This window comes from Myotis daubentonii, chromosome 12, assembly GCF_963259705.1.
Source record: "Myotis daubentonii chromosome 12, mMyoDau2.1, whole genome shotgun sequence".
NCBI lineage: Eukaryota > Metazoa > Chordata > Mammalia > Chiroptera > Vespertilionidae > Myotis > Myotis daubentonii.
Window position 1 is genome coordinate 25,826,961 of NC_081851.1, and position 25,574 is coordinate 25,852,534.

A 25,574-nucleotide genomic window follows, 5' to 3' on the forward strand; every position below is an offset into this window, starting at 1 on the left:
TGGGTGGGCAGTGAGGAGGATGTGTAGAGGGGATGGGTTTGCAAATATAGCCCTGCAGGCTGCCCACCCTCGTCCTGTGTGGGGGGGGGGGCGGGGTGGCAGCAGCATATCACGGTCATGGAGGGGGTGGGTGACTCTCAGCAACGCGGTGTAGCTGTTGTCCATCTGGGTGGGCTCACGGGCTGCCCCCACGGGCCCATCTCTAAGTGCTCCTGACCCCCAGGGGAGAGGGACACGTTCTGAACCCCTCGGAGACCTTCAGCCATCACCCAGAGTGCACCCCCTTCCCACCTGAAGGGGAGGCCCTCCATCTGCTCCTGACAGATGGTGCCTATAGACGCGCCAGCACACCTGTGCAGGTGTGTACCTCTCTCTCTCTCTCTCTCTCTCTCTCTCTCTCTCTCTCTCTCTCTCTCTCTCTCTCTCCCTCTCTCATGGCAGACGGCAGAGGGGCAGATCCAGTGTCCTCTGCCTGGCAAAGGAATTAAGCTCTCGGTCAGCAACCAGTCTGGTAATCACTCTCCAAGTCTCTGGGTGGGGAAGGGACATTCGGGGTCCCTCTGCCCACCTTCCTGACGGACCAGCCATGTCTTCCAGGAAGCCCTCGGCCGGTGCTGCGCTCCTAGCTGACAAGCCCTTGCCTGGCCTGTTTCCTGGGGCCCTGCTCATCCGCGGACGCATTTTCCTGTGTTTTATGAACACAGTGGAGCTTGCAGCAGGCACGTGCCTGAGGTTACAAGGCTCCCGAGTGGCTGGGCTGGGATGCAGACCCTGGTGTCCCAGCTCCAGGCCCTGTACTGCCAGACACCCCCTGCCGCTCACACCTTCCCCTGCCGCTCACACCTTCCCCTGCCGCTCACACCTTCCCCTGCCGCTCACACCTTCCCCTGCCGGATCGGAGGACAGTGAGGGCCTGGATTCAGGAGCACTCCCTTCGTGGGGCCAGACGAGCCTGCCTGGCCCCACCCAGCCCGCCAGCTGTGCGACCTGGGTGATCTGGGTCCCAGCCTGCCCATCTGGCCCCAGGGTCAGTGATGTGGCCCCCAGGAGGCTGCCACCGGAGTCGAGGGAAGAACGGGCAGGAACGGGCTCGGCACACTGTGAAGTGCTGTGCACAGGCACCGGGCTGCCGGGCTCTCCACTGGCACGCGCTTGGCAGGGCTGCCGTGAGGGTGGGCAAGCTCGCAGAAGTGGGCTCTGCCATCCGATAGAGGTGATGACACAGGTTAGCCCTACTGGGGAGGAAACCACCTGTCACAGGGGAGGGTCAGCCCCCCAGGGATGAGCCACCTGACTGTTCACCCTGCCCCTTCCCAGCCGAGAGCCCTGCATGTCTTTCTCAGTTTCGGGAGGAGCCCCCGACTTCACGGGAGGTAGGGGATGTCCGGGCAGGACTCGCTGAACTGGTGAGAAGACACGTTCTCTGCGTGAGACCCGCGCCCTGCCGTTGGGGGCCGTGGGAGGGTGACGTGTGTGGTGCTCTGGCAGCCACTGTGCGGCCATGAGGTGAGGACCCAGAGCCTGGGCCCAGGAAGCAGCTCCTCCCTCAGCCTTCTGAGCAGTGAGAAACAGGGGCCCCGGGAGTGTAAGCTTCTGGCTGAGGGTTTCCCGTGATAAATGCAAAGCTGTCCTCACTGACTCCAGGGGGAAGGCACCAGCTTCCCGAACACAGGTCTGGGCGAGCCCTGGCCCTTCTCTGGCTCCGTCCGGAAGCCCCTGGCTCGTCCTTCCCTAGAGTCTTTGCCGTCACCGCAGCATGGTCAGCCCCCACAGTGTGGATTTTAGCTGATGGAACAGTGTGTGGTTATTTGGGGGCCCTACTGTGTGACAAGCCCCAAATAACATTGTGTCACGAACGCAGTGTATTGGTTCTATCCCATCACCTATCATGCAACAGGTCACCTACAAATATAATCTAATGTAATGACAGGAAGTGAACTCTAACGTATCGCAGAATAGAGTGTCTCATAATAGGACATTTTCTGTCATGACTTCATAGTGGGTCATATGATGCTCTCCTGAATTAGACCGGACACACCCCTGTGGGAGTGCAGTGAGGTGGCCATGCCATGGGCCCTGAGAGGAGGCTGCGGTAGGGGTCAGAGAGGGCTTCCAGGAGCCGAGCCTTCCAGAATGAGCAGGAGGCAGCCAGACAGGGGAGAAGGGCATGCCAGGCGGCAGGAATGGCATGAGCACAGAGGTCATAAATAGCCCCTTTGCGCGAGGAGTTCCGTGCGGCTGGGGTGTAAATTGGGACACAGGGAATGACCGGCTGGAGCCAGGTCACTTGAAGAGGAGGGTCAGGTGTCCTGTGAGGAAGTCCGGCCCCCACCCTTGGCCTGTGAGGAGACCCTGAGGGTCCTGAGCAGGCGAGTGAGGCGGTGAGACCTGGCTCTCAGCAGAGCTGCTGGGAGGGGCTCAGGTGGGGACAGGCTGGGCAGAAGGAGCACTGGGCACTGGGCCAGGCCCCAGGTGGCTGCGAATTCTGGGCAGAGGGTGGAGGGCTTGATGGGGGGAATGGGTCCAACTTTGTTTTCTAAAATATTTGTACCAGGGGCTCAAGGAAGGCAAGGACTTGTACTTCCCCTAGAACCAGCTTTCTGGTTCCCCGGGGCATAGAAAGGGGACAGCCTGCTCCAGGACAGGCGGGAGCCAGGACCTGCTGGCGGCCCTGTCCCATGCCTCCCACTGTGCTGGGCCCAGCAGCTAAGGCCAGGCAACGGGCAGGGCAGGCCCCATCACCCCGTCTTCCTGCCTCCCCCATTTTCCTCTTGAACAGTGGTTCCCAACCTCTCTTTGGCCACGCCCCACCTAAGCATCTCTAACATCCCGATATTTCCCCCCTCCACCGTGACATATAAGCACATAATGGTTATTATTCAAAAAGTGAACTCCTATTCACGTGGAGGAAGCCTAAAAGGCCGTTAACATGGTCTAAACAAGCTTCCAAAGAACATGGCATCCCTGAAAGAGAAAAATAAAAGAACAAAAGGACAGTGCAAGTACTGAGGAAGAAATCACTAAGAAATTGCTAAAAATAATAATAATAGGAAGTGATATGAAAAATAGCAAATAAAGTTTCAAAACATATAATAGAGAACTGAAATGCATCAATACTAGTATATCACAATATATATTTACATACTGTCTATGAGACCCCTAGAACCGTAAGAAATGCAAAAAATAACAACTCATTCTCAAACAGCCCCCCCTTAAAAAATCAAATTGCCCCCCTGGGGGGCATATGCCCCCACGTTGGGAACCACTGATCTCGAAGCAACTTCTGGTCACGGGGCCAACGCCACATCTACGCCAGGGGCCTGGGCCGGCGGCCCCTCCTCTTCCCCAGGTTCCTCACCGTGGGCCCACGAAGAACAACTTCGCAGGCAGGAGACACGGGAGGGAGGGTGGAGTTCACAAAACAATTTCACATTCTTTTGTGCCATGGATCCCTCTAGCAATCTGGGAGGCTGGGTGGGCACCTCCCAGATAACACCCTGGAGCAAGGCCCCACAGGGGGGTGGGGGTGGGGTGGGGGTGGGGGTGGGGTGGGGGTGAGGGTGAGGGTGAGGGTGAGGGTGAGGGTGAGGGTGAGGGTGAGGGTGAGGGCTCGCTTCAGAGTCCGGACCCAGACACCTGCCCAGCGCGGCCACAGTGGGTGGTGGGGGAGGGGGGATGCGGGGGTCTCATCGTCCTGCACTGAGCCCTTCAGATGAATGGCCCTGAAACTGCGATAAACATAAATATTTGGTCCTGCTGGAGCTGCCATCTCTCCAACTGAAACCGGAGGAGAGCAGAGAGGATTGCAAGAAGAATGGCGTCCGGGGCCTGAGTAAAGTGCAGATGAATGAAATGCACAAACACCCTGCGAAGCCCAGAACTTTTGCTTGTGAAAACCTGGCCACCCACAGCAGCATGGATGACAGGCTTTTTCCACTGCCGGGGTGCGGGGCTGCCGGAGCTTCTGGGTCTGATGCAACCGTGGGGGTAGCGGGGAGGCAGGCAGTGTGAAAGGGGAACAGGGACTTGAGAAAGTAAAGGGGAAACCTCCAGTCCCCTGGCCCTGACATGTGCCCCCCCCCCCGACGCCCCACCACCCCATCACATCACCTCCATCTGACACCTGGGAGCTGCCTCCTCACCTCCACCTGGCAGCCAGGCCTGGCGCTCAGCTCCTCCTCCAGGACCCAGGGGGCGAGGAAGGCGGCCAGGCCTTGGCCTCTCCTTTCCTCCCCGCCGCTGGCCTCCCAGCTGCCAGCACGGCCGCAGCACCCATGGGCCCCCAACAGGCCACCAGCGATCGCTCCCAGGAGGTGCCCAGATCCCAGGCAAACATCTCCCAGAAGTTTTGGCGGTGGTGGCAGCCAGTTCTTTAAAAAGGTCCCATGTCCTTCTGCACTCAGCGGGGCGACCCAGGACCCGGGGTGTGTATTAATACCGCTGTTCTCTCTGATGAGCTGATGGGGGTCTCCCTGCTGTCTCTGCCCCCACCCTCCCTCCACATGGACGCCGTTCACATCTGTGCGGCTGTGCTCACTTCCTGCTGAACACGTTGATGGCCTGAGCCCTGTCCGCGCTGTGTCTCCCAGGCACCTTTCTCTCCTGTCCCCTCAAGCTGAGGTTTTATTTAAAAAAAGTCACTTCCAACCATCCCCGGTTTTAACAGCTTTGAGAAGAAGAAGAAAAAAAAGTTCAGCAGCACCCAGGGTAACTAATTAGTTGGCCTTCGGGCACCTCGGGGGGCGAGGGAAAGCCACAGTGGTGCGAGAAGAGGAAGAAACAACGTTAAAAGAAAACAAGGGGGAACAAAATAAAAACCAGAGATAAAACGTCCAGAGAAAACAGCGGCGCCTGAGAAACAAGAGTTGCAGCCGCCAACTTTTACGGCGTCCAGCCCTGTTATTCATAAGCGAGTTTCCTCTCTCACAAAGGACCTTTTGCACGGTTCCCCCGCTGCCTCCCAACCAGCTGCTCGCGCGGTTGTATCCTGAGTGATGATGAGGCTCTGAAAGGGTGTTTTGGGAACAGATGGCCAGGGGAGAGCTGGGGAATGTGCCAGCAGAGGGCTGGGCGGGCTGCCAAGGCCTGCGGTGACTGAGTGCTTGGGCTTCCAGCTCGCGTGCTTTCCCTGCCCTCTGCCCTCCGTGGCGCCAGCAGGCCTTCCCAGCGAGAGCTCGGAACATCTGGAGTCTGGGGCTGCCAGGAGGGGGGGCCGCAGCGGCGGCGGGCGGGGGGACCCTCTGTTCCAGCGGAGCTCCCATGGACTCACCACCAGGCCCGCCTCGCAGAACAGCTAATCAAAACCACAGCGCCCGAATGGGAACCAGGCGCGCTCCCAGCTGCAGCCCCGGGCCGCCAGGCGGCTTAACCCGGTGTCAGGCCTCGCTGGCGGCACAGCGCAGGGCCAGGGACACCCCCGCGCCCACCCCACCCCATACCACCCCCAGCGCCACCGCCAGTGGGCTGTCGGCTCCCCACAGCTTAATGAAGCCTCCACGTGCTGCAGCCGGGCTGCTTACATAAGGCTGCTGCTCTGGCAAGGCCCCGCACCGGCCTCTGCTGGGCGCCGCCTGGGCGCAGGCCACCCTGCGGGGCTGTGTCAGCTTCAGGGCCGCACCGGCCTCAGGGGTTGAAGAGCTCGGGCTTTGGAACCAAGAGACAGACGTGTAACAGCTCCAGCACTTCTAGCCACATGGCCTTGGGCAAGAGCCTTTCTCCCGGCCTCAGTTTCCGCCCTGTGCTATGGGGTAGAGAGAATGTGTGCCAGGTGCCTGGCCCCGGGGGTCCTTACCGCAGTCAGTGTGCTCGGTGGCGGTAATCTGTCTATTAGCGTTATTTCTGTGCGAAACCAACGCCATGCATGTTCTTTTGCTGTGAGGCCGTGAACTTCAGAAGCCAAGGGATTTCTGGTTTGGCTGCACGCGTGCCCCGCTTCGAGGTGCAGGAGCAGGCGTTTAGCCTAAAGTGCTAAAGAGGGAAGAACCCCCACTCAGAACTGCTTGCCCTCACCTCACCTGCATTTTGGCTGGTCAGTCATTCATCCAGCCCTGGGGACTGCCCTTTTCTGAGCTGTTCCTCCCTGGGGCTCCACATAAAGTTATCTTGTAGCTGTAAATTCACGGGATTTCCTTTCTGGCACTCACAGAAAATGCCAGCACTTTCTCATAAGGGAGGGATCTTGTTTAATCCTTCCAGCTAGGTGGCAAAGAAAGTACGTAGGCTCTCACTTTAGGGGTGAGAGAATGGGGATCAGAGAGGTTAGGTAACATGCCCAAGGACACACAGCAAGGAAAGGCCAAGGTCAGGACTCAAATGCAGGTCTCCAGCCCCAAAACTCTACACTTCACCTACTTCATGGTCTTAGCAAGGGTCTCCCTGTTGTGTGCCTTAACGTTAAATGGCAGCACCACAGGGAACTGGAAAGAACTGCAGTGTTCTCTCGACCTGACCTCCATCTACACATCTTCCTCCAGGTTCCAGGAGTGGGGGCAGGAGCCTCTGCAGGGGTTTCCAGGGGGGTGCCCTGGCTCTAAGGCGAGTGGCTCTCTGATGAGTCTGCATTCCAAAGGCTGATCAGTTAGAGCCTTAAAGGGGGCCTCCCATGTCCCCTGATGGTTAATTCTTGTTCACTACTAGAGGCCCGATGCACGAAATTTGTGCAAGGGGCTTGGCCCCCCGGCTGCCTCTGCCTCCGTCCCCACCTGCCATGGCGGCCGCCTCAGCCCTTGCAGCCCCAGCTTCGTCCGGAAGGACGTCCGGAAGGATGTCCAGAAGGACGTTCAGGCTAATTAGCATATTACTCTTTTATTATTATAGATACCCGAGACCCCAAGTTTTCATTCATACACAGCATGTTGGGGAGAAGAGTGGGATCTGTGAGTCCATGTCAGGAGGGGAGCGATTTGAAAAAGGAGAGAGGAGGCGGGTGAACACAACGTGAAAGGGGAAAGGACAGCAGCGCCCCCCAGCCCCCACCCCCACCTCGGGACCACCCAGGGAACATCTGAGGGCAGCGGGAAGCGGCTCTGAGCTCACCTGGGAGGCTCCCCAGCAGTGATCCCTCCAGCCAGTCCCTGCCAGACTTGTGGGCTAACCGTGTCAAACTGAGAGGAGAAACAGCAGCTGAGAGAACACTCCGTGTTAGAACAAACAGCTGGCGACAAACGTCTATGTAATTGGAATGCCAGAAAAAATAAACTGCATCCATTTTTATGACAAGAAGGAAATTTGATGGTGATTTCCCACCCACCCCTCTTTTTCCCAGCATCGATGGACTCTGTGGGCTTTGAAAGCAAATGGTATTTAACTCAATACCTTGGCCGGCGGGCTGGGAAACACAACCTCCTCTCACCCAGCGCACTTCCACTGGGGGGCGGCGGGGGGGTGGGGGGGGCAGGCCAGGAAGCGGCGAGAGCCCGGACACACCTCTCTCACTGGCTGGTGACCCTGGGCCAGTTCCTGGGCCGGCGCCTGGCCTTCATTCTCTGTGCGGTGGGCACGCCAGCACCTAGGCTGCAGGGCTGGCAGGAGGGGTCAGTGAGGTGAGTGTCGGAAGCAGTAAGCACCACGCCTGGCCCGGAACCCAGGCTCTGAGAGCATCGGGCGTGCTCAGTGTTCTGGGGCGCGTGGCACTGGGGTCCCCACAGTGTCTGTGGGGGACTCTGCTATCCTGTGACGGGCAGAGGGGCAAGTGGGTAACACATTTCGTCATGAAGAGACAGCAAAAGGGGCTGGGGAGACCTCGGCTCAGAAGTCTACCTGGAAAGGGCCTTAGAAATCACTTCCAGCAACAACTCACCTGACAGAAGGGGAGACCGAGGAGGCCCTGCTGAGGGTGACTATGTACACGCAGGTGGGGTCGGACCAGGACAGGGGGCGCTCTGGGGGCACAAGAGGCCCTGCACACGGAGGGGCGGGTGCTCTGGAGACTCCGCTCGCACACTCAGGGGCTCGGAACGGCCCTCTGGAGGCCTGGGCTCAGCCCCCCAGACAGTAAGCAGCCCTTCGGAACACCCGGATCCCACGGACACCCAGCCCCACCCAACGTGCCACCTCAGCCAGTTCCCAGGCCTGAAGCTACAGACATTGGCACCCGAGACATTCTTCCCAAGAGAAGCCAGGCCACTCTCAGACTCGCCACCAGCACGAAAGGCCCCCCCGCCCAGAGGTCGCAGGAAGAGGAAGGCAGGGGTGGCGGCGGGAGCTGCCTGGCATCGGGCCTCCTCTGGCTCCGGGTCGCCCACCGTGTGAGGAGCACCCTCGGGCCCCGCAGAGCCAGCCTTCCCGGCGGTGCCGGCTCCAGTCACATGGCCCGGGGGCCCTAATCACTGTCCAGGCCTCTGCCCAAGCCCTGCACTCAAGGCATCCGGATTCCTCTCCTCTCTCCCCATCTCCAACCCTGGGCCTGAGAGCAACTTGAGTGCAGGAACTGACTGGCCTAAACTATGCCCTCCGTGCTAGTAGCTGTCCTTGTTGTTGTTAATACTCAGTGGCTTAACATCACTGGAAGGGGGTGCCCTGGATTGTTGGGAGAGATGGAGGGAGACAGAGAAAGAGAAACATCAGTGTGAGGAAGAAGCATCAATAGGTTGCCCCCCCCAGGCTCCTGGACCCGGGATCAAACCCAAAACCTGGGCATGTGCTCTGACCAGGAATGGAACCCGCCACCTTCAGGTGCATGGGAGAATGCTCCCGCCAGCTAAATCACACAGGCCAGGACCCCTCCTCCTCTCTGTCTCCTCCTCCTCCTTCCCCTCACCACCTCTCCCCTCCCCCTCCTACTCTTCCTCCTCCTCCTCCTCCTTGTCCTCTTTCTTCTCCTTTTACCTCCTCCCCCTGCTACTCTTCCTCCTCTTCCTCCTCCTTCTCTTCTTTCTTCTCCTCCTTCTTTTTCCTCCTCTTACTCCTCCTCCCCCTCCTCTTCCCCCTCCTCCTTCTCCTCCTCCTCAGCTTCCAGGAGTTGCTGCTTTAAAAACAGGAGCTGCAGAAACATGGCCCAGAGCCAGGTGCTTAAAGTGCATTATCTCTGGCTGCAGTCGGAGTCAGAACTGAGCTCTCCAGGGCCCTTCAACTCCTCCCGCCTGTCTCTCTACTGGGCGGCCTCTGACATGGGCCTCTGCACTACTGGGGCTTCCCAACCGGGCTCCGAACCCCCAAAAGCACATCCCGCGAGGACCAAAGATGAAAGGCTCACCGGCCAAGGGATGCGGTCCCCCACCCCGTAGGAAAGGTAAAAGGATGCGCCTGGGCCTTGGAGGCGAGCCGGGTTCACTGTAAATCCCATTCTTAACACACGACTGGAGGGACGGCAACGGTCAGAACTGCAAGGGACCGCAGAGGACCCGAGCGCCACCTCTCCCGGAGGCCGCCCGGAAAGGATCGCCCAGCCATTCGGGGCACGTTAGCAGTGAGGGAGCGTCCTCAAGTCTCCACCAACCGCCTCAGTGACCGTCAACATCCAGCTGCCATTTATCCAGGACTTCGTGTGAGCCCGTCACTTACACTGACACGTCTTCCAGTTTCTTCCTATCTTTGCTTTCTATCTCCCTCGTGAGGATGTAAGCCAGGCTCCTTCCCGTGTCCAAACCCTCCGTGGCTGCAGGGGAGCCGGTAATAGGGGCTTGATCTGAGCCCCAAATCCATACCCTCTGTCTACAGGGACTATGGAGGGTAAAGCCCGCTCTGCCTGACACAGTACCCATGGGCTCAGCATAGAATTCCCCAGTGTGCAACTTGTTGTAGGTGCTCAATAAACACTGAATGAATGAATGAATGAATGAATGAATGAATCTCTAGAGACACCATACCCCTTGGTTTGGCTAACAAAACAGAGGCCTACTCCAGCCACTCAGGTCCACTGGGCAGGTCACTGGAGACCGCCCCTGAGGACACCTCGGAACTCACACACCTGCATGGTGACGGAGATGCAGGAAGGCACAGCAGCAGGAGTGGGGTAGTCCTGTGAGCCCCCCACCTGCTGGGACAGAATGCTGGGCCTGAGAAGCCCTAGGAGGTCCCACAGCTCCGGGACCCTGTCCCGTCCTTCCATCTAAGTCAGTAGTTCTCAATCTTCTGGCCCTTTAAATACAGTTCCTCATGTTGTGACCCAACCATAAAATTATTTTCGTTGCTACTTCATAACTGTAATGTTGCTACTGTTATGAATCGTAATGTAAATATATGATATGCAGGATGGTCTTAGGCGACCCCTGTGAAAGGGTCATTCGACCACCAAAGGGGTCGAGACCCACAGGTTGAGAACCGCTGATCTAAGTCTTCTTGGCAGAGGTGCCTGCCCAGGCCCAGCACTTGGGAGACGGCAGCCCCAGGACAGCCTGCCTGGTGGGAGGGTGATGCAGAATGCAAGCTGCTCAGTGCCCGTCAGAGGTGAGGCACGACCTCCTCTTGGAGAGTCAGACCGGAAAGGGCCTTAGAAGTCACTGACCATTTATCATCACTGTCCCTGTTTGGTGACAAGAAAACTGGGGCTCAAAGTGGTGAAGAAACGGGTCTAAGACGACACAGCTGGCAGGTGGCAAGCCAGGACTTTGAAGTCAGAGCTGTTGGATGCTCTTAACCACAATCTTCCACCTCAGTCTCCCAATCTGGACAATGGGGAGGTTGGACCTGATGATCTTTAATGTCGCTTAGATTTGAGGTGATTTCAGGGGAAACCAAAAGCTCTTCTCCCCTGGGCATCTTCACCCCACTCTCCCTTCTTTCCTCACCTTCCAGCGTAGGCCTCCTCCCCAGCCCAGGACACTGCTCCAATCTAGGAACAGGGAAGGGAGGGGCTGTGAGGGGAGGCATTGGGGGTGGGGAACAGGAGCAGAGATGGAGAAAAGATGCCTGCCCACTTTGCCCATCCAGCCCTCCAGACTGGCGAGTGCCAGGGGAAGTTCACAGACAGTTTACAAACCTCCTTTGTCACAGGGCGGTGCATGGAGCCATCAATCACGCCCTTAATTTACCCGTGTCACTTTGCAGTGGAAAGCCGCCCTGTGAGCAGCCACTGGCACTTCCTCTCTCACCCACTCCATGAAGATTTCATCTAATTGGTCCATGTTAATCACTCCCAGGAATGCAGTGTGCAATTATCACAGCAGCACGGCCGGCTGCGAGGACATGCCGTGACCCTCCGCGTGTAGGCAGGAGAGTCCATGGAGGGCCCCTAGCTATGGGGCCCAGGGCCCTCTGGGAAACCTGGAGAACCTCCAGGGAGGACCTGCTGGGAAGGAGGAGGGCAGGCCAGGAAGGAAGGAACCATGGAGGGTGCCAGTTACAGCTCCCCACCCGCCCCATGTCTGAAGGCCCAGGGGAGCCAACCACCCTCCTCACAGATATAGACTCTCCCTTTAGCTTCGTGGGAACAGACTTCCGGAAGGTTTCCATAAACCGTGCTTAGCACTGCCTGGCCCTGGCCCCCAACTGGAAATGCTGGACGCACAGGCCATCTGGGAACCACAGTCATGCCCAACACCTTTCCTCCAGCACAAATGTCTCCAAACACCAGGCTTTGTGCAGACTGTTCCCTCTGCCTCATCTGCCTGGTGCCTCTTGGTTGTCCTGCTGGTCTCAGCTCAAACACCACTTACACTAAGATGCCCTTTCAAACTCCCTTGGGCAGGAGCGGTACCTGTCCCTCCTCCGCCTGGCCTTCCACAGCCCCTAGCACAGGCCCCTGGGACACCCTCACCACACTGCCCCGCCCTTCTCTACTGGCCGGAGGGCCTAACCATCCTGTGAGGTGCGTGGGGACTGGGACCATATGTTTTATCATCTTTATGGCCCTGCCCAGCATACTCAGACTGGGGCTCAGCAAATCCCTCAGAATGAATGAGTGAGTGAGTGAATGAATATCATCTACCGTAACGCACAGCCTCAGATAACCCTCAGGCCAAGTCCGTTCCCCAAAACATGCCCAAGGGTTCTCGGGGCTCTCCTCTGCGCAGGGGATCCCATCCTGATACAACTTCCATCAGGGCCCCCCTGAGGAATCAGCACCAGAGCACAGAGGCTGAAAAGAGCTTCAGAGACAAACCGTCCTCATTTCAGTGATGAGCAGATGCAGGCCCGGAGGCCCGGGCTGGCTGCGTAAGGTGCCCAGCAGCCCATTACCAGGAGCAGGGTCCCGTGCTAATCAATCCCAGGGCTGTGAGGGGCTCTGCAGCTGGGGCAACCCCAGCAAAGCTCCAAGAGGGGGATCTCACTGGCCCTTGGGCACCCCAAGCTCCTGTCCCCGCCGCCCCTGGCCTCTCCCAGAGGCTGCTGCCCGAGGGGTGGCACGTGTACCTTGCGCTTCTTGGCACGCCCCTCAGCCTGCAGGGTGCGGGTGCAGCGCTGCACACACTCGGAGAAGCTGAGGTTGCTGCGGTCGGCGCTGTAGTCGAGGTCAGCCAGCCGGGCCAGGGACAGGATGTAGTTGCAGGCGATCCTCAGGATGGCCAGTTTGGAGAGCTTCTGCCCGTATGAGTAACACGGCACCTGGTGGGTGAGAAGGCGTCAGGAGGAGCTGCCGGGGCCTCTGCAGAGCACGACCCCGCGGGGCACCCCGGCCAGGCGGGCATGGGGCTGCTCACAGTCACATCTGCGCCACCTGAGAGGGATGGCTGGACAGCGGGGGCGGCCTGTCGAAGCCGTCGACCCGGGTTTGAGTCTCTGTTCTAAGCAGCCGCACACACATCGCAGCTCACCCGCTCACAACCTCGGGGAGTGTGCACATTTCCGTTTTGTAGGGCAAGACACAGGCTCAGCTCCTGCCCGAGAGCCGGTCTGAATGAAGCAGTGTGCTCCCACCATGAGAGAGCTCTGTCCCAACCTCCCTGAGAGGGATCTCTCCGAGAGAACAGACATTTCTTATCAGCTCTGATATTCCTTCCATTCATTCATTCATTCATTCATTCATTCTGTGAGGCTGGTTTTGCTGAGCACTTGAGGTTCTGACAACGAATAATGCGATTCCTGCCTTCAAAACAGAGTCCGGGACTCTGCGAATATACGAGAAGGAAACGGACAGGGCTCAGCGGAGAGGGCACACATGGTGGGCTTTCTGTTTCTTTTCTGCTTTTCTCTGTGCCCTCTGAACCTGAGACGCTGCTGGGCATACAGCACGTGCATAATAAATACTTACAGCCCCAACCAGACTGGACACATTTGTCAGTGACTCACCACCAACTAGACACTCACTAATGGCACAGGGATGTGTACCAGGTGAAGAGATGGAGCCTCTAACTCTTTGACGCTGTCACCAGCGTGTGGGCTGCGTGAGCAGACACCTCTGCGGCCTGCAGCAAGGCCTGTGTTGTAATGTGGGAAGGTCACCACAAGTTGCCGGACAGGGCGCATCCTCAGAGCCACCGCTGCCAGGAGGCGTCCTTCGCCTGGATGGCCCAGCGTGCTCGCCCGGCCACCAAGGCTCCGGGTCTCCTCCCCTCTCTGGGCTCCAGGATCTACACGCAACAGATCTATCTGCCCCTGGTATCTGGTCCCGATACCCTCATCCCACAGAGAGGGACCCCCATGGCACGTGCATTCAACAAGTATTTAGTGAGCACAGACACCCATGCCAGCTACTGCTCTAGGTCAGTGGATCTCTGCCGGGGACAACTGTGTCCCTTGGGGGACAGTGAGCAATGCCTGCAGACACTCTTGATTGTCACTACTGGGGAGCATGGGGGGTTGCTACTGGCCTGTCATGGGTAGAAGCTAATCATCCTACCATGCACGGGATCCTACGATGCCCCCACAGCAAGGAAATATCCAGCCCAAATGTCAGCAGTGCTGAAGTGAGAGACCTTGTTCTAGGCCCCGGGGATAAAGCATGAACAAGACAGGCCCCTCAGAGAGGTACCCTCAATGTAACATCCACTTTGATCTCACTCTAAACCTCACCTTGTCCAGGAGCTTTCTTTTTTTTTTCTTCTAAATATATTTTATTGATTTTCCACAGATAGGAAGGGAGAGAGATAGAGAGCCAGAAACATCGATGAGAGAGAAACATCGTTGAGAGAGAAACATCGATCAGCCACCTTCTGCACACCTCCCACCGGGGATGTGCCCACAACCAAGGCACATGCCCCCGACCGGAATCGAACCCGGGACCCCTCAGTCCGCAGGCTGACGCTCTATCCACTGAGCCAAACCAGTCAGGGCTTGTCCAGGAGCTTTCTCTGACTGCCCCCCAAACCCACCCCACCCCCGCCCCAAACCATGAGGCTGAAGGTAAGGTGGGGAGGGGGTGCGCCTGCCCTTGCTAGTGCTCTAATAGCACCCCATCTGTCCTCCACTCCTCCTCATTTAATGATCAGTCTCCCTGTAAGTGGTGGGGGAAGCCCCTCCCTGCCTGCAGAGCCCAGCGCAGGTCCTGCCTGTAACAGGCACCTGAAAGGGTTTGTTGAATGAGAAAAAGAATGAGCTCCCTCCACATTCACCGGTGACTCCAGAATGTATAAAACTGGGCTCCAAAGCCTTTCCTCATGCTGACGATGAGGAGTTAGGCCGAGAGCTTAAGCACACAGACCTTTGGGTCACCTGGTTCAACTCCTGGCTCTAGCCCTTCCTTGCTCTGAAGCCCTGGTCGAGTGGCAGAATCTCTGAGCTTTAGCGTCCTCGTCACATTGCTGGCAGGACTGACCTCACGGCGTGGTCGCGAGTCAATGAGAGGCCATCTGCACCGCCCAAAGGAAGGCCTGTTACAACTCAGCAAAGCAGCACAGTCCGAAGAGAGGCTCCGGAGAAGGCGAGAGGCAGGACACCTGCAGCCAGGGCACAGCACCTGCTTGTCCCCTCCCCCCTGGGGGTCCTGAGACGCACCCACACCAGAAGCAAGGTTTGCTGTCACCTTTTAAAATGCTCCAGCAGGCCCTGGCCAGTTTGGCTCAATGGATAGAGCATCAGCCTGCGGACTGAAAGGTCCCAGGTTCGAATCTGATCAAGGGCACATGCCCGGGTTGTGGGCTCAATCCCCAGTAGGGGGCGTGCAGGAGGCAGCCAATCAATGATTCTCTCTCATCACTGATGTTTCTATCTCTCTCTCCCTCTCCCTTCCTCTCTGAAATCAGTAACAATATATATTTTTTAAATATATATTGTTATTGATTTTTTACAGAGAGGAAGGAGAGGGATAGAGAGTTAGAAACATCGATGAGAGAGAAACATCGATCAGCTGCCTCCTGCACACCTCCTACTGGGGATGTGCCCGCAACCAAGGTACATGCCCTTGACCAGAATCGAACCCGGGACCCTTCAGTCCACAGGCCGACGCTCTATCCACTGAGCCAAACCGGTTAGGGCAACAATATATTTAATAAAATAAAATAAAAAATAAAATGCTCCGGCAGCCAAGGAGTCGCCCCTCACCAGACGAGGAAACCCGGGGAGGGGCAGGGAGGTGACAGAGCGCGCCAACTCCCATGCATTTCCCCTTCCTACCTCCCACTCCCAGCCTGGCCGCAGCTCCAAACCCATCCAAGAAAAGCCGGCAGAACAATGCACTTTGCCTGTTCCCAACCAGAGGCCAGAGAATCCTGCTTTATCAACACGAACAAATAAACAGGTCTGTGGGACAGAAAGGTGCCTGAGAGTCCCGAGGCAGGGCAGGCACCCCGGGAGGGCGTGCCCGCCCCAGCGGCCCCGGACAGGTCTGTGACACAGGCCCTAGCGCCGTTTCCACCAGAGGCCATGCTGGGAGTGATTCAGCTCGCTGAGCCCTTGGCCCCTGAACAGCTGGCTGCCCTGCCAGTTGGGAGCAGGGATCTCAGGAGGGCCCTGCACATGGGATCCAGGTGACTGTGGAATACAGAGCAGCACATAAGGTCAAGGCCGACCGAGGGGCCCCGGTGCCAGGTTCTGGGCCAGTTTTGTCTCGGATTTGCCACTCTGTCCTGCTGCTTCTGTCAAAGTCCAGGTCCAACAAGAAAACTACCTACTGAGCTCTGGTTGCATAGCTGGCACTGAGGTCGCTATTGATAAGGAATTTTATCCCATTTAAAACCTTCCTCCCAGCCCGAGCTGGTCTGGCTCAGTGGATAGAGCGTTGGCCCGTCGACTGAAGGGTTGCAGGTTCGATTCCAGACAAGGAGGGCACATACCTCAGTTGCAGGCTCCATCCCCCGTGCATGCAGGAGACAACCAATCAATGTGTCAATGTTTCTCTCTCTGTGTGTGTGTCCTTCTACTCTCTCTAAAAATTAATGGAAAAATATCCTCAGGTGAGGATTAACAAAAAACAAAACTTTAAAAATAAATAAATAAATAAAACTGCCATTCCGCCCCCCCGCCCCCCCAAAAAAAACCCCGGCTATTAACCCATCTGCATTTAAGGAAGCACAGAGGTGACATATTGGGCCCCAGGTCACACGGCTAAGGCCTGGCTGGAACCACACGTTGTCTGATGCCCCAGGAAGGCACATGGCCACTGGGCTCTCCCAGCTCCCACCACCAGAGGTGGCCAAATATGAAACACCAAAGGCAACTTCTGGCCACATCAGTCCTCCTCCACCTCCTCCCCTCCATGGAGGGGAGTGCCCCTCAGCTGCCCTGGCTGATTCCAGATCCTCCTGCTGCCTGATCTGCAGGATGAAGCATCTGGGCCCTGAGAGCCCAGCTCGGAGGCACCCCAGCCTGGGCAGCGACTGCAGAGTGAGAATCCAATGGCAGGGTCTGGTTCTGGGAGGCCAAGGTCGGGAGGAAGAGCTGGTCTGAATCCGGGCACTTCCCAGCAGTGTGAGTCAGAGCAAGTGCCTCTCACTTCTGAGCCTCAGTTTCCTCATCTGTAGAGTGGGGCTAGCGACCTCTGCCTGCCCTCCATGGCCCCTCGGGCCAGGCCAGCCCTGGCTGTTTACTGTGTTCTACCAAGGCAGGCAGAGAGCTGAGGATCTTGAATACAAGGCCTACGTTCATCTTAAAACAGCCCCAAGAGAAAGAAAGCATCGCTTCTACTTTACAGGAGCATTGGACAGTGGAGGACTCTTAGCTGGTGGGAGGTTTTTTGGGTTTTGAACTCCCACCTTAGCTGGGCTTTTTCCAGTGGACCAGAAGGACTTGCTTGGAGATTTGGATGGGCGTCTACAGCATTAGGTGGGGAGGTGGGCAGGCGGAGAGTTCTGGACTGATCCCCTGGGACTCCAGCCTTTGAGCATCCACAGTGAGTCCAGAGCCCAGCTACCCCACCGCCTGCAGAGAGACCGCCTGCAGGGGTCTGCCCATTCTGGCCAGAGGACATAGGACAAAGGAGGCAGCAGGGTCGCTTGTCTCCAACTCCCAAGCCTGCCCAACTTCCGGGAAAGTAAAGGGACTGCCTTGTGCTCACTCCACAATGATTTTTCAGCTTCCGAGGAGCAAATGTGGGGGTTTTCATGAGGTCCCATATGCCCTCAGAACATTCCACCCATCCACCCCAAGCTGGACCCTCTCCAGGCTCCAGGAAGCAGAAGGAAGTGAAGAGGGCACTGGCCTGGGCGCCTGAGGGCCTGGCTCCACCCCTGGCCAACCACGTGACCTCTGCGGGTCCATAACCTTAGGGGACCTCCGTTTCCTCACCAATAAAAGGGGCACAGAATACCCGCGACCTCAGAATGGAATCGCTGTGGGCAAAGGCGGGAAAGTGCCACAGAGAAGTCAAGCCGAGAACCTACCCAGTTCAGGAGGGGCCGTAAACCCTCTGGCCTCTGTGCCAGCTCCCGCCCACCCTTCCCCCAGCCCAAGACGCCCTCCTGGAAGCCCACCAAGACTCCTGGCCCCACAGAGCTCCCACATCGCACACAGGACACGGCTTAGCACCCGATTTCATTTGAAATTACTGTGTCAGTTGAGTGCAGACTTCCTGAGACAAAGCCCCTCTATACAGAGCTAGGTCCCTATCAAATTCTATTGAAATGGGTTCTTGAAAATCCCAGCTTTCTACACAGCAATGAGGCTAGCCTGAGAATTTGAGTCTTAGTAATTAAGTCATGGCCCCAGGGCCAGATAGGCCCAGGTACAAATCCCCATCATTGCTTAACCTCCCTGTAAGTGTGCAGCATGGGGAGGGAGCACCGCAATGCCCAACCACAGGCCCAATGCAGTGAGACTCGAAGCTGCCGCCCTGCTGACTGTGAACATGGCTGGAGGGGCCTGCCGCTGAGAGGTGCAGGGGTGAGGGCACCATCCCCACAGCCCATCCTAAGCCACCGTGAACCCCCTTGGTGAGGATCCATGGGGAGACTCTAGGGCAGGGGTGGGCAACCCCTGGCACGCGTGCCAAATATGGCACGCCAGTAACTTTTGCTGGCACTCGAAACCCTCTCTTACAATCTCCCATTTACAATTTTTTTCTTAATACCGACTTTTTTATTTTTTCAGGTAAATGCAGTGTAGGTGCATCTTAGATAAATAAATAATTTTACATAATAAGTTATCTTAAAGACCATAGACATGGATTGACCAGAGAGGGGAAGAGCAATTTCTATGCCTCTGCCTTAACTCTCCCTGCCTTCCTAGATCTGACCAGTGTTTTGGTTTCATCCACATACGCTTGTGAATCTTTGTTCTCAGTGATGAATTTTGTTAAGTCTCGTAATAGGAGTAGCCTGACGGATGAAAGTAGTAGCTCGTGCATATCTCTGAAGGTCACGAAATATAAACCTGATGTAAAATCGCTGTCATCAGTGATGCAGCAGCAAAAGTCCCACTGATAATATCAAATGGAGTCATAAAGTTTTCTGTTGGACTATCAGTGTACATGTATACATTAAAAAAATAAATGTATTTTTCATCATCATATACTGTGTTTCTGTCGCTCGAATGAATTTTATTATTTCTTCGAGGTTCTTCACGTACGTACACCTTAAGAGATATCAAGTAGGCGTAACATGTTCTCAAAAAATTAGGGTTGGCACGCAGAAGAATTTTGAGTCAGAGATTTTGCTGGTTTTGGCACACACTCACAAAAAGGTTGCCCACCCCTGCTCTAGGGGCAGCAGAGGAGGGGACCCAGGCCCCACTTATATGGCACCTCCTCCATGAAAAGGCACCTCAGCAAGTCCTGAGGGCTCGTCACGGATGCCTCAGGCCTCCGCCTGCCATTCCGCGCCAAGGCTGAGGGCTTCCTGCTTCCAGGGGGCACCGGCAATCTGCACACATGCCAGATGCCCCAAGGGTAAGCACAGTCTGTGAACCAGAAGGTTCCGCCCCTCCTCTCACCCACCCCGCAAGGCCATGCTTCCCCTGCGAGCCCCTCCCACCTGGTCCTGGAGCAGCCCTGCACATGGGCCAGGCCCAGCTGCGCACACATGGCCTTCACATGAGGCGCAGGGAGGGCCCAGTGCAGCTGGGCTGGTGGCATGTGCTGAGGCATGACCATCTGCCCCGCACACCCACCATCTTGGCCTCGCTGTCACGCACCCCCCAGACCAGAGGGCCTGGCCCCCACCTGCAGGGCTATGGCTCAGCAGCCGTTCCCGCATGCTCCCTTCCTGGTGCACAAAACAGGATGGCTTCCATGTGCTGAGGGTGGACAGCTCTCGGGCATTCCACAGACTGAGGAGCAGAGCTGTCAAGAGCCTGGGCACGGGAGTGACTCACTGACACCGATTCGAGGCAGGCTCTGCAATGACGGTGGTACAAGCTATGCAGGCTGCGGCTGCACCATGCCAAGGAGGCACCAGCACACTGGAGTCTAGTGAATGGCATGCCAAGGAGGCGTGCAGTGCAGAACCTGCAAGGCTTCCCTCACCTGGCATAAGCTCCCTGAACCTCAGTCCCTCCACCTCTAATATAGTTTCTTCGCACTGAAAGAGGAGGCCAGAGGGAGAGAAAGGGCCCTGAACTGACTGTCAAAGGACCTAAGTGCCAGCCCTGCCCTGCTACCCACCAGCTGTGCTGCTCTGGGCATGTGTCCTCCCCAATCTGGGAAGCAAGGTGAGCAGGTGGACAGCCTTCTGTCATCATTCCGTCCTGAGGGGTGGGTTGCAGGACTCTATAGGCTGCCGCCCTCCTGAGGCATTCAGATGCTGGCTACTGGTGGAGGGCAGGACTGAATGCTCCACTGGGCCCACTGCCCAGGGTCCCAACTGGCATGTGGCTCAGCCTCGTCTGTCAGCTACTTGACCCCCACCCCCACCCCAATTCACTGAGCAAACAAACATCTTAACCCAAATCTGTGGGTGGCACTTTGGCTGAACAGTCAAGGGGCTTTCCCCCCAGCAGTTCAATTCCCTTCCCATGGATGGACACAGGCACCACTGCCCGCCCCACCCACAGAAGGAAGAGCAGAGTGTGATCCAAAAAGAAGATCATGCCGAAACCGGTTTGGCTCAGTGGATGGAGCGTCGGCCTGCGGACTTAAGGGTCCCAGGTTCGATTCCGGTCAGGGGCATGTACCTGGGTTGCGGGCACATCCCCAGTGGGGAGATGTGCAGGAGGCAGCTGATCGATGTTTCTCTCTCATCGATGTTTCTAACTCTCTGTCTCTCTCCCTTCCTCTCTGTAAAAAATCAATAAAATATATTTTTTTTAAAAAAGAAGAAGATCATGCTTTCTGAACTGTTTTGTTGCTGGCGAAAGCCCAGAGAGGTTGAGTAACTTCCCTGGAGTCACACAGGAAGTCAGCTGCTGAGCAAGAAAAGAACCTGACTACTCAAACCAGTAACACCCACCCCTGCCCTTCTCCATTCCCTGTGCAGGTGGGAGCAGGGGGCCCTAACCACCTCTTCTCAGATCTCCCCTCTCTCTAAGATGAGAAGCCTAGAACCAGAGGGTAACCTTGTCTAGAAAGTGGAATTGTAAAAGTGCCCCTCCCCACCCATCCGCCGCAAAAGACACTGTGGGGTGAGAGCTACCCCTACCAGCCCCAAACGGAGAAGCCCCTGACCTACCCCAGAACTGCCTGCTTCACCGGAGAATGGAGGGCAGTGGTGGAGGGGATCCCGGGGAAGGCTCTCACCAGCCGCTCCTGAGGCCGCCCCTGGGGAGAGGGAGCAGGCTTGTAGCCCGCGGCATTCAGGACGCCAGGGCAAGGGGTGCAGAGCCCGAAAGCAACCTGAGTGCAGGGGCAGCCCTCCTGGGAGATGGGGGCTGAGGAGGGGCTGCGGGACCCTGCTGTTCCCGCAACCCCAGGACCTCCCTTCTCGGCGTTCTGGGCCTCCCGGGCACTCACGCACCCACTCGGGCAATCTTCCCTGACCATCTCAAAAGCCCAAAGCGGTCTTCTCCCCTTCCCCGGCCGAGACACATTCCCACATCCCCCCTTTCCACTCCCCACCGCTCCCAAGGAACTCGGGAGACAGATACTCGCGGTCATAAAAGTTAACTACGAGTGCCGAAGTCTGACGCGCAGGCTGGGTCACCCCGCGGGGAGGGGAGGGGCGGGGCGCGGACGGCCAGAGCACGCCTCAGGGGGACCTTCACCCCCACTCTGCAAACTAAGAAACGTACCAAGCCTGTAGCAAAGGTCACTACTCCAGGAGGACCCAAACCTGCCTGGGTCCTGGGGCCCACCGGGCGGGGACGACTTGCCCCTCACAAACACCCCGAACCCTCCCTAAGTCCCCCGGGCACTCGCCCACCCGCTCGGGCGCCGAGCTCTTCCCCGGGCGCAGGGAGAACGTGCGGCTGGGAGCCGGTACCTGCTTCCGCAGCGCCTCGAAGGCTGCGCTGATGGTGTGCACCCGCGTCCGCTCCCGGGCGTTCGCCAGGAGCCTCCGGGTCTGCTGCAGGGCTTTGATCTCCGAGGAGGCGGCCGTGGCTTCGCCGGGCCGTTTCCTAGGCGACGCGGAGGAATCCGGATGGTTATTGTAAATTACGTGTGAAATTGACGAGTAGGAACTTTCCCCGGGGCGCGTGGGGGGCGCAGGGCGCACGGAGGTCTCCGGGGGCGCAGGGGGCGCGGAAGGCATTGGGCGGGCAGGCGGTGCGCACAGCAAGATGCGGGGACGCAGGCCGGGTTCCCGGAAAGGCTGTACCTCCGGACCCCCAGGTACCTGGCCCTGGGGTGCTGGAGGCGGCGGCGGCGGCGTGGGGAGTCCCGGACCCACAGCGCCCAGGGAGAAGCCGCGTTTCCGCGCGTCCAAGACCTCTGGCGCCCGGGCGCCCCCGCGCTCCCCAGCAGTGTCCGGGCCTCCACCTGAGGGGACGGCCGGCGCCACTGCGGCTGGCACCGGGGTCGGGACCGGCTGCAGCCGCTGGGTCCTGTCCCGCAGCCCGTTGGTGGCCGCGGCGCCTAGCTCGGGCACGTCCAAGTCCAGTCGGAAAGTTTTATAGCCATTCGCGCGCCGCGCCGGCTCCTTGCCTTTCCGCTTGAGCTTCTTGAGGCCGTTCAGCTCCTTCACGCACACGGTCTTCCACGGCCCGTCCTCGAGAACCGGGATGTGCTTCATGGCGCGGGCCGCGCGCGAGGCGGAGGCGTGGGGCTGCCCGGGACGCGCGCCCGCCGCGCTCGCTCTGCACGCGGCGCCCGGCTCTGCCCGGTGGCCGTCGCTCTCGGCGCCTCGGAGGCTCGCGCTCTCCCCTGCGCTCACCCCCTCCCTCCCGCCCGCCCGCCCTCTCTCCTCTCTCCTCTCTCCTCTCTCCCCCGCGCGCGGGGCAGCTGCGCCGCCGGCTCCGCGAAGCTGCCGGGCAGTCCGTCCCCGGAGCGCTCAGAGTGTCCTCTGAAGTCGCGGCCGCCGTGCCAGCATTTCTGGAGCACGCCCGCTGCGCCCCATCTGTGTTTGTTTAGCCTCAGTTTACACAGAAGCCCGGTTCGCGAGATCAGTCAGCGCCGCCGCCCGGAGAGCAGGCAGCTCCCGCCGCCACCGCCTCCCAGCCCGGCCGCCCGAGCCGCGAGCGCCTTTAAAGAAACAGGAAGCATTTTTCAAAACAGCTGGGCTGCCGGCCGCCTCCTTTGTCCGCGTCCTCTCTGCCTCCCCCCACCCCCACCCCTTCTGCCCAGAATCGGCCTCCTCGGGCTCCCCCTGCCCACTGCCTCCTCCACTTGGGAGCGCTGCTCTGTTCCAGAGGATGGTCAGCGCTCGGTAGAACTGCCCGAGCACGTGGTTTCGGGGCCCTTCGGCCCTTCCCCAAATCAGAGCTGGGCCTTCTCCACCCTGCCCTTCGACTTCTCGGGATGCAGCACGGAACTTGCGCACCTAGCACCTCACCGTCCACCCCTCCACCCTAACTCTAACCCGTAGAGGAAAAAACGGAACAGCAGCTTCTCCAGGAGTGGGTGGGGGCGAGGAGGGGGGTTGGGGGGGGGCTCTGGAGTGTCCTGAGACCCGCACTCCCACAGCAGCGCGACCTCTGCCTGCCACTTACCGGAGCAAGAAGGCTTAGGGGGTAGGGAAACTGAGGCTCTGAAAAGGAGTGTGCTTTCCTGTAGTCACACAGCAAGTCAAGCAGGCCCTCCTAAGCTGAATGGGGTGCAAGCTTCGGATTTAACCAGACCTAGCATCTGTGAGAATCTGCAGCTACCTCGCCCCCAGCGGCCCGCCAAGCCGGGATCTGCTCATCTACGAAATGTGGAGAACGTCCATGCCCAAGTCACTGCCTGGCTGCGAGGAACTCAGGAGATAGATCGTAGTCACATGGTAGCTTTGGTTAATCTTATTCGTAAGAGGCACACTAGCTCTGAGAGGCAAGTTTTCTGGGTTCAACACCCGGCTCTGCTCCTCACAAACTGAGTGGCCTTGGGCAGGTTACTGAGCCTCCCTGTGCCTCCAAGGCGACCTTCCTCCCGGTGCTCGTGAGGCGCCATTGAACGCGGATGTGCACACCGCTCGGAGCAGTGCCCGCTGTTACTGGGCCAGACAGCTCCCCAGGCCCTCAGGGCTCCACGCCATTCCGCTGGACAGCCTGGAAAGACGAGGTCAAACCAGCAGGCTCCCCTCCAAGACCCGCGTCCCAAGGCTGCCCTAGGGAGGGCTTCCCTCCTCCAGGGACCCTTCTGTGGCGGCTCCTCCTGAACACAGTGGTGGTGGTTCAAAGCAGTTTGGGGAGAGAAGGTGGACCCTTGACCTGGCCTTGGGCTCTGGCCTCTGCAGCCACTTGGATCTTCATCTTTGTGGTTTCAGCCCTGCCCTCCCACCCCCAGACTGGGTGGCAGTTTTCCTGTGAAAATGCAGGGCTCACACACCATCCAGAGTCCAGGAGAGAACCAGAGCATGCCTTAGGGGGATCTTCATCCCTACTTTGCAAACTATGATACCTACCAATGCAGTGGCAAAGGTCACTGCTCCAGGGGGCCCCAAGCCTGCCTGTGGCATACAGAATCCTGGGAGGTAGGATGGGGTCTGGGCAGAGGGTTCGGGGGCCAGGAGCATAGAGCTGGGACTGGGAACCCAAGGTGGGTCTTGGCTTTTAACCATTGAGCCCCATGACCCCGGGCAAGACGTTTCATCCACTGGGGTTCTGTTTTCTCGTCTGTCCTGGAGAATATTTCTGTGCAGCCAACCTCTCAGAGTAGTTGGGCAAGTGAAAAGAGATCATGAATGTAAAAGGACTCCGACACAAGGCTTCAAACATACACTCACACGTCCATCCCCACGGGGACACATGCGGAGGGGGCAGGCAGCTTTCTGATGATAGTAAATGCAAAACCTCATTTTTTCCACTGAGATGGGTTCCAACATCATAGTGCATTTGCTCCTCGAGGCCCCTCCTTCCCTGGACACGCAGTGTCTTCCTGCACTTTACGTCCTGAAGGCCAAGGGTGTGCCTCAGAGAGGAGCCCTCGTTCTGCTGCTGCTTCCCTACCCAGCCGGAGACCCTCATTCAGGGCCTTTGCTCAAAGATCTCCCACACTCCCCTCTTCGGGGCACACTGTTCCTCACTGTTTGGTGACAGTTCCATTTCCCCCTCCCCTCACCCCCCCACCCACCCCCAGCCCCGCCTCCTGTAAGCCTTGGCTGATCACCAGAGCCCCCTGTCGCCCCTGCTGGCCTCTGCACATGCTCACTCACAGGTATTGCTGCCACTTATCAGGTGGGGACCTGTCTGAGCTCCTGGGCTTGTAGCTCCTGAAAGGCCTGCTGTTTCCTTCCTGTCGGCCCCCGGGGTCGGTGCCCAGGATACCTTTGCTGAAAGACAACCAGCCCGCATGCCCTTTATGTTCTCCAGATCCCAAGCAGAGGCCAGGACCCCAGCCTGCCCACTCCTCGTGCATCCAGCCAGTCAGCGGCAGAGATGGGAGGAAGCCAAGCCTCCTCTCCACCTGCTCAGGTACTCTCCGAGCCTCAGTTTCCCGCTCTGTAAAATGGAGATGATAATAGTGTGCCTCACAGGGCAGGCATGAGGCTTAAATGAGGCTGCATGTAGCAAGGGGCACGAAGTAGAATGAATGGTGGCCTTCAGCACTCTTGTGGCTCCAGGTGGTCTCACTCCCAAGCACAGGTGCCCAGGCTCCATCTAGCCCAGCACCTGCCCAAGACTTGGGGTGCAATTGCAAGCTGGGGTGTCCATGGCTGGGTGGGGGGTGGGGGAGTGTGTGGAAGTCTCTGGCAAGACTGAAAATCACCCCTGAAGAGGCTAGGCTATGTGCCAGGAAAATCACACGTCTTGGTTGAGTATTGAGGTCTTCTCATGCTTATCGCGAGCCCCTCACCCACTGACCCAAAAGAGGAGGG

General features: G+C 58.2%; 1 protein-coding gene across 3 annotated transcripts in view; it reads right to left on the reverse strand.

Moving 5' to 3' along the window:
- Window positions 1–22,887, reverse strand: part of ATOH8 (atonal bHLH transcription factor 8) — a 37,208-nt gene extending 14,321 nt beyond the window's left edge. Inside the window, exons 1-3 of one of the 3 annotated variants that reach the window (XR_009447907.1) lie at window positions 21,603–22,887; window positions 12,292–12,483; window positions 8,434–8,517 (exon numbers count right to left, since the gene is read on the reverse strand). Coding sequence is in view for 1 of the 3 variants with exons in the window: in XM_059659272.1 (XP_059515255.1) it covers window positions 12,292–12,483; window positions 21,603–22,352 (942 nt within the window). In the remaining 2 variants the exon portion in view is untranslated. The remainder of the gene's footprint in view (window positions 1–8,433; window positions 8,518–12,291; window positions 12,484–21,602) is intronic. The other 2 variants (XR_009447906.1, XM_059659272.1) reach the window with 2 other exon arrangements.
- Between the last annotated feature and the right edge of the window lie 2,687 nt (window positions 22,888–25,574).